Raw genomic sequence first — 8,907 nt, forward strand, 5'->3', positions numbered from 1 at the left:
ATGGTAAGAGTGAAATGAAGTGTGTAATCAAGCAACATGTGAAGAATAGATGGCAGAAATATTGGGAAGAAGAAAGAACAGGGAGATGGTTTTATAGCATTCATAGAATTGTTGGTAAGTACAGAGTAACGGGAAGAAATAGACATGAGGAAACTATAATCTCAAGGCTTAGATTTGGCCATACTGCTCTTAATAGCAGTTTGAAGAGAATGGGGAGACATGAAACTGGAAAATGTGAATATTGTAATATGGAGGAAAATGTAGAGCATGTTATACTGAAGTGTCCAAGATACGGAAAGGAAAGAAAGATACTGATTGATGTCCTCAAGGAAAATAAAGAAAACTTAATTTGATGAACATTTTGGGGAATAAATCAGGGGATAAAAACTTTCAATTTTTAATGCGTTATTTAAAGGACACTGGATTATATAATAGAATTTAGTGAAGAGTACGATCCTGATCCACACTCCTAATCAGTAGGTGGCGGTAATGCACCTAAACGTTGTATGCCATCCGCCATTAAACACCAAGAAGAAGAAGAAGAAGAAGAAGATGTCGGAGAGCTGGTTGTTTGGATAGGCGTGCTAGCGGATGCCAGAGCGGGCTGATCATGGCTCTGTCCAGAGCTCTCAGATGTTGTCAGAGGATTTTCTCCTGGATTCCTGTTATTATCATCTCCTCTGTGGTTCTCTGGTCTTATTACGCGTATGTCTTTGAGCTGTGCTTCGGTAAGACTTCACAGTTGATTCATTTCATCAGGTTGTTCGACTGTAATAAGGAAGTATCCTGTATTGTCCACAATGGCTCGTCAGTTCATTTGTATTGTTGTTGTTATTACGCAAAACAAATCGGTCAAAGACCTCTGTTATAGTGTTATTTATATGGGCTGTGACTCCAAACCTAGTGAGCTGCCTGCCTATAGACACTAAACAGCATCTCAGTGAGCACAGTTAGGCCGTGGTTGCTGTCATTTCCTCCGAGTTAGGCTAGACGCAAGGTTTTGAGACACAGCCATGATGTTTGACGACACTGACCCTGGCTCTCTGTTTTTCAGTGACCCTCAGTAATCACCTGGAGAGAGGCAAGTGCTCTACAGTCACCTGTGGCTGCCTATCAGTCTAAACACCAGAAGTGAAAGTCATGTTCAGTCTCAGTTGATTCAGCAGCAGTGCTAGTTGTGCTTGAGGAATATGCTCATGGGGTTATTTTGTGCAACACAGCCGCAACATCAGCACATTGCACAGAAACAGAGCTAGACACCCATAATAAGGAACAATAGAGTTTGCAACTCTAGTTGCGTGTGACAAAAATGACTTTTACTAGTGATAATGTGTGTTTTCTCCACAGTGGTGTATTTGTTGATGTTTCACGTGTGCTTTATAATGTTCTGTTGGACCTATTGGAAGGCCATCTTTACTCCACCATCTACACCCTCTAAAAAGGTGCTCGTGATTTATGGTTTCCACTTATGACTCTTGAGTTTATTTCTAAAATAGTGGTTATAAGAATCAGAATGTGGGAGTAAAAGCTGTTTATAACATGTCTGGGTCATATTTTACCCCAAATACTTTGATTACTTTGTGTGTGTGTGTGTGTGTGTGTGTGTGTGTGTGTGTGTGTGTGTGTGTGTGAGACCCTTGACCACAAAACCAGTCATAAGGGTCCTTTTTATTTATTGAGATGTATACATCATCTGAAAGCTGAGTAAATGAGCTTTTCATTGATGTATGGTTTGTTAGGATAAGACAATATTTGGCTGAGATACAACTATTTGAAAATCTGGAATCTGAGGGTACAAAAAAATAAAAATATTGAGAAAATCATCTTTAAAGTTGTCCAATATATTTACAGTATTAAGTTTACTAAATATCTTCATGGAACATGATCTTTACTTAATATCCTAATGATTTTTGGCATAAAAGAAATTTGGATTACTTTCATGGTAATTAACCTCATAATATTCAAAACATTTCTAAATGATGGTGGTATTTGTAAATACTGTATTACAGTAATGAGAATTGAATGATAATGATGACAGTTGTAGGTGAAAATTGCTTGATTGTCATTAAAAATGTCACAATGCAAAAAAATCGTAATGGTTCTCTAATAGGCTTCGTTTTCTTTTGAATGCCTTTAATTTGTAATTTCTTCGCTCTAGTTCCATTTATCATACAGTGATAAGGAGAGGTATGAGATGGAAGAAAGGCCAGATGTTCAGAAGCAGATCCTCGCAGAAATCGCCAAGAAACTTCCCATCTTCACGCGCGCTCAGTCAGGAGGTCAGTCTGTCGTGATTCATGTGTACGTTTCCACAGCAGCTGCAGCTCTCTAGTCATTTGGCAGAATGCTGTGAATGGCAGTGTTTGTCAGCTAAACGTGTGATGGGATGTAGACGCGGGCAGCTGATCGTCTTTATCTCCGTGTCTTCAGCTATCAGGTTCTGTGATCGCTGTCAGGTGATAAAGCCAGATCGCTGTCACCACTGCTCCGTCTGTGAAACGTAAGTCCAGCACCGCACCAACCCTGTTCCTGAAAACGGATCTCTCTACACAAAAGCCCTATTTTAATTAAAGTTACAGGATCTGTGTTCCTGTGTTTTTACAGATGCATTTTGAAAATGGATCACCATTGTCCATGGTAAATAATAATTTATTATATGTGACCGTGGACCACTAAACCAGTCATAAGGGTCAATTTTTTCGAAATTGAGATGTATGCATCAGCTGAAAGCTGAATACATAAGCTTTTCATTGCTGTATGGTTTGTTAGGATAGGACAATATTTGGCCGAGATGCAACTATTTGAAAATCTGGAATCTGAGGGTGCAAAAAAATCTAAATATTGAGAAAAACGCCTTTAAAGTTGTTCAAATGAAGTTCTTAGCAATGCATATCACTAATCAAAAATTAAGTTTTGGATAGGAAATTTACAAAATATCTTCATGGAACATGATCTTTACTTAATATCCTAATGATTTTTGGCATAAAAGAAAAATCAATCATTTTGACCCATACAATGTATTTTTGGCTATTGCTACAAATATACCCCAGCGACTTAAGACTGCTTTTGTGCTCCAGGCTCACATATTATGAAATAAGTAATCTGATGTTCTTATTTGTATTAATCTTACCTCATAAGCAACATTTAATTACATTTTGCACGCTCTGAAATGCTGGATACGTGACATCTTTGTATGATGTGCTCTTCAGGGTGAACAACTGTGTGGGATTCTCCAACTATAAGTTCTTTCTGCTGTTCCTCTCTTACTCTATGATCTACTGCGTGTTCATTGCATCGACAGTGTTTCAGTACTTCCTCAAGTTCTGGGTGGTGAGTCTCAGCAAGCAGTTTTGACCGAGCTCATACTAGGCAAGCCTTGTTAACTGTAAAACTTAAAGAGACTGGGTTCATACGGTTATGGAAAACCAGGAATTTGAACAGCATGCACATAATGCACGGGCTTGTAGAATGATATAATTGTGATCAAATGTATTTTAGAAACATAAAAATGCATAGAGTTGTGCTGCTGTCGAGTCTATGCATTTCAAAAGTTTCTTTGCATGTCTTTGTTAGGGAGATCTTCCCAATGGCCCTGCAAAATTCCACGTGCTCTTCCTGTTGTTTGTGGCGCTCATGTTTTTTGTCAGTCTCATGTTCCTGTTTGGCTACCACTGTTGGTTGGTGGCGAAAAACAGATCCACGCTAGGTAAGAAAGCCTTTCTTCTTATGCTGAATTGCTGGGTTCTCCTTTACCCTTTCATTGCATTTCTTCAAGAAGCAGAAACTTCTTGAAACTTCTTGGACCTTTGGTTAACAGAAGTGATTTGTGTGGCTCATATTTTAGTTGTGGACTGTTTAACCTCAATGAACGTTCCTGTTTTTAGAGGCATTTTCTGCGCCAGTGTTTCAGAACGGGCCTGACAGGAACGGCTTTAATGTTGGGCTCAGCAGAAACCTCCGGCAGGTGTTTGGAGAGGACAAAAAGCTCTGGTTTATTCCAGTGTTCACAAGGTGAGCTCATGTCAAAGCTGCTCACACTCTCAAAGGATGAAGAATGCATTAAATTGATCAAAATGTACACTAAAGACATTTATAGGGCTGTCACTAACAATTATTTTGGTAATCGGAGGATTATTCTGATGATTAATCAAATAATTGGGTCATTTTTGTGGTAATAAAACTAGACCCAAGCAAACAAAAGACTTTAAAATGACTAAAAATACATATATAATAGCAATGAGGCAATAATAATTGGTTCAAATAAAATATAGAATGAAAGTAATTATATATTGAGCAAAGCAGTTAAAATACATGTGATAAAACATGTTTTGTGTAATATGTTTTATTACATACAATGTAATAAAACCATATAATCATAACTTATGTACATTATTTATTATATTAACTGCCTGCAGATAGCGCCAACGGCCTGACGATAGTTTTTACACTTTACAGCGTGATCTAATCCTTGTTTAATATTGACTAAACAATAGCACTATGCTTTATTATGATTTTTTTAAATGGTTTTAATCGGGGCTTGAAAACGAAAAATAAATTTTAATCGGTTCACTCCGAGCAGAATCGATATTTTAACGTTTCTGTTCATGCATTCCTCTGTATTATTACCGGTTCGGGTAGAAGAAATACCGGTTAATAACATTATTTTTTAAAAACAATTTTCTTTGCCTATAATAATAATAATAATAAAAAAGTACAGCGTTTTCTTTACTCAAAAAGGGAAAAAAAACAGGAAGAGATCTAGTAATGTTAGTCTATTAGTTAACCGTTAGCCTTAGTCACAGCCAATACAGCATCATCTTTTCTAGATTTTGGCCAAATGTAGGCTACTAAACAAAAGAAAAAAATCTATCAACACTTTAAAGACATTAAAGTATTTTTAAGATATTTAAAAATGTTTGCTGCATTGTTAAAACAATAAAAACACTACTTGTATAAGATTGCGTTTTGAGAGTGGAAAAAAAAAAACATAGGTCGCGTATAGGCTCACGTCGCATTTTATTAGCCCCATTACATTCAGAAATAATGTAGGCTAAAGCAAAATGTTTACAAACATAAACAGTTATTAGTTTCTCTCCACAACAAATCCTCTAAAGTTAGGGCTATAAAAACGTCAATCCAAAAACTAATTCATTTAAGGTGAAACTGATGCCTACCTCTCTCATTCTGCACGAATCCAAATGTTTCCATATTCGCGACGTATCTGGATGCTAAAATATGATTTATTATAGGCTAGTTTTTGTACATTCATCGACGTAAAACATCATCCTTTACATCGGTTATATCAGCACCGTGAAGCGCGGTCACGCTGAACGCAACAGATTTTGTACAACGGAGCAGTGTAACTTTTTATTCGTTTCTTTAACTGAATTTTATTTTGATAATGAACAAGCTGCAGTGTCGCAAAAATATGTTATGTGCGTGTGAGGCGCCGGCGCGATGGTCATACCATGCAGGTTGGTTAAGACATCATTCAAAACTGTCAAGCTTTTGTAAAATAAAGAAAACTACTTTCTACTGTCTCGTTTTCCTTTCCGAGAACTTTGGAACGCGTCACAATGAACCGTACCATTTTCTTTCGTTTTGTTAATCTGTCAATGATTTAAGTGAGATATATTTCGTGTATATGCCTATATTCCTTTTTATGCAAGCCTGTAGTTTTTCTGTTTTCTCCGTTCACAGAAGCGCTGCAGTTGTGTGTGAGCTGTTGAATCCTTCTTACACTATCCTCGGATGAACTCTTAACGCCGGTGCATTGCCATTGCGACTTACCTATGATGAGTTCACAGCTGAGCGCAGGCATTTCACTCGTTGGCGTCAGCATCACTTTTGCATAGACCGTACTACTGGAATTCATGATTGGTTGACAGCAAATTTCAAATATTAAATGGAATGATAAAATAACGTTATTAACCGGTTAATGGCCATTTCAAATTTTCGATTCTGTTTGGAACTTTACAATTTGATTTCGTTTCTGTTCCTGTCAAAATTTTGTTCGTTTTTGTTTTCGTTCCTTGAACCGGTTCAGAGCCCTGGTTTTAATATTTCATGCAGCCTTAAGAAACAGTCTAATAATGCTTTTCATGGATTCTCGTCCGTCGAATGCGCCGGTATTTTGCTGGTTAATCAACACGAAAAAAAATTAAGATGTTTTTGTAATCAAGTACTCAACTTTAATCAATGAATCGTGACAGCCCTAGACATTTTTAATGTTACAAACGATTCGAATTTCAAATAAATGCTGTTTTTGTACTTTTCGTTCATCAAAGAATCCTGAAAAAAGTTATCACGGTTTCCACGAAAATATAAAGCAGCATTAAATTGTAATAATTGTTACTGTATTTATTACTGTATTTTTTTGATCAAATAAATGCAACCTTGGTGAGCAGAAGAGACTTCTTTATTTAAAAAAAAAAAAAAGTTACAATTGTAACTTTTTTTTGGTAGTTTATAAATGGTTATACATTTTAAGATAACACCACGGTGCACATAAATGAACAACACTATGATCCTGTGTGTGCTCTTATGTTATAGTCAGGGTGACGGCCATTATTTCCCACTGAGGACCCTGCGTGAATCCGAGAATCCTTTATTGGCCAACGAGGGGAAATGGATGGAGGACGGTGGATCAGACGAAGAAAGCGCAGGTGAGGTTGCATCCAAGTTGAAATGTGTCTTTAAATGCAGCAACTAAAGTTTAATATGTAATTTTGTACTTCAGTGTACTATCAGGTACATGTGATGTATTAAATGTGCCACTAAATATCAGTTGCACTTTTATTGAATTGTAACTGAATTGTGCTTCTTTAGAAGGCTTGTATCATAAGGAATCAAACTGTTCTGATCTGTTGAGATGAAAGAGCTTCTGCTGTGTAACCATACTTTAACTGTCAGAACTCAAAACTTCCTCCCCTTCTGCCATCTCTGCTGCGTATGAGAAACATCAGACGACATGTGCTTCAAAAGCGGAATGAAACGGCACTACACGTTTGAACTACATTTATCAGTTTGGTCAGAGCAAGTGTGTTTACATGTGGAGAGATCTCGATCACGAGTCCTTGATTACACAGCCCTTCGAGATCCGGATAGAAGCACTTTAATTCAGTGCAGAATAGGGCTGGGTATCGAGTTCGATACTTTTTAGGCACCGACCGAATTGCCTCGATACCATCGAGTATCGAAAAACGTCTCGTCGTTCGGTACCAAATTTCGATACCTAAGGGGTTAATCTCATCAGCGTCAGTGAGCCAATAAGCCTGCAGCACTAGCCGGTGTGTTCGACTAGAGGCGCGGCGCAGATCGATCATCCGCGAGAGCTATTCGAAAGCGAACGGAGCAGACTGCTTTCTGTAGCTCTCGTGGTACTGTAATACACCGATCGGTCTGCACAGTCAGTCCACATCAAGTCGAACACACCTAATAGTTTACACCGGTTACACTCAGAGATGTGGCTCACACGTGAGGCTGTAGTGTGAATGCGTCCCAGCACCCATAGATGTAAGGCTACATTTACACTGGTGCGTTTATGTTTTGAAAACGATCCTCGTCATACTGGCGTTTCAAGGCGGCTTTCCACTATCTCCGACAAACGACAGACATTCATTTCCAATGGAGAGTAGCGCGGGAGCTGCATGGAGTTCCGATCAGATGCAGATGTCCATTCATACTAATGTTACAAGACCGAAAGCATGTGTTATGTGACCATTCATGCAAACTGTAACATCATGCTAAATAAGACAATAAATAAGATTTATATTCTGCTTTTACTCAAAACTCACTTTAAATCACCATCATGTTATTTCCTCTGAGTCAGAGCAGCGATCATGGAAGAGAGAACACAAGCAGACAGTGCTGGAAGCTGCTAATCCTCATCAGTAAATCAGTGGAAAATAAATAGAATGATTCTGTCTGAGCTATGCGTTTTAAAACGAGCACTAACTAGTGTAAATGTAGCCTAACAGATGTGTAAACTGAAGACTATTTGAGCTTTATTAAAACTATTTTGCACTGATTTATTGTGTTGGTTACATTTTGTTCCTTTGTGCAGTGGCTCAGGAGTTGTTTTTTTTCTTGTTTTTTTCCCAATGGAAAAAAAAAAACATTAGACAACTAAACAAACTTGCATGTCATTTATGAATTAATGATTAAATGACTCACTCAAGATGTACTGGTTTCCTTACTGGATGAATCGGCGTTCTTGAACGACTCTCTTGTATGATTCAAAGACAAATTAAAAACATTTTAACTGCCCCTTTTCACCACCTACTGGCGTAACAATGTAATCGATAAATCTTCATTTGAAGTGTCAAATTACTTTCAAAAAGTGATTTACTCTATTTTAATCACTATCAAACACGTCGTTTTCAACAAAGCCCCCTCCTTTGACAAGCGTAGTCTGCTCTGATTGGCCAGCTGACCCAGTGCATTGTGATTGGCCGAACACCGCAAGCACTCGTCGGAAATGTAACGCCCCTTACCATAATCGTGAGCTTCAGCTTTCAAAGTAGATATCAAGACAGTTAATAATGTCGTTAGTTTTACCATCAGTTCAAGCCCGAAAGGGCAACAGAGTCATGTGACAGACACAGTGATGATGCAATACACAAGCCGCGGTTAAGACAGCTGACGTGCTATGATTTTTGACAGACCGTTCACTGTCCTGTGATGTGACCCTGTTCCCCTCACACACACACACACACACTCACAAACACACACACACACACGACGCGTTACTCTGTTCTCTTCTAAAACTGTCGTCCATAAAATGCGTTGCACAAATTCGAACATCTGGGTTGTGCTGTTCTGTTGTAAATAAATAAATAAATCAGATTCCTAATTGCATCTACTTCCGGAAGGCCAAATAAAGTGCTTTTGCTTTCGTACTGAAAC

At 38.0% G+C, this 8,907-nt stretch overlaps 1 protein-coding gene across 2 annotated transcripts in view; it reads left to right on the top strand.

Moving 5' to 3' along the window:
- The first annotated feature begins 534 nt into the window (after positions 1-534).
- Positions 535-8,907, top strand: part of zdhhc15b (zinc finger DHHC-type palmitoyltransferase 15b) — a 10,720-nt gene continuing 2,347 nt past the window's right edge. The window contains exons 1-10 of one of the 2 annotated variants that reach the window (XM_016256358.1): positions 535-728; positions 1,055-1,081; positions 1,348-1,442; positions 2,159-2,279; positions 2,431-2,500; positions 2,605-2,637; positions 3,210-3,330; positions 3,574-3,706; positions 3,885-4,011; positions 6,553-6,665. In XM_016256358.1, coding sequence (XP_016111844.1) covers positions 611-728; positions 1,055-1,081; positions 1,348-1,442; positions 2,159-2,279; positions 2,431-2,500; positions 2,605-2,637; positions 3,210-3,330; positions 3,574-3,706; positions 3,885-4,011; positions 6,553-6,665 — 958 coding nt within the window. In that variant the 5' untranslated portion in view covers positions 535-610. The remainder of the gene's footprint in view (positions 729-1,054; positions 1,082-1,347; positions 1,443-2,158; positions 2,280-2,430; positions 2,501-2,604; positions 2,638-3,209; positions 3,331-3,573; positions 3,707-3,884; positions 4,012-6,552; positions 6,666-8,907) is intronic. The other variant, XM_016256360.1, reaches the window with a different exon arrangement.

Source organism: Sinocyclocheilus grahami, unplaced genomic scaffold (assembly GCF_001515645.1).
Source record: "Sinocyclocheilus grahami isolate Dianchi unplaced genomic scaffold, SAMN03320097.WGS_v1.1 scaffold1422.1, whole genome shotgun sequence".
Classification (NCBI taxonomy): Eukaryota; Metazoa; Chordata; class Actinopteri; order Cypriniformes; family Cyprinidae; genus Sinocyclocheilus; species Sinocyclocheilus grahami.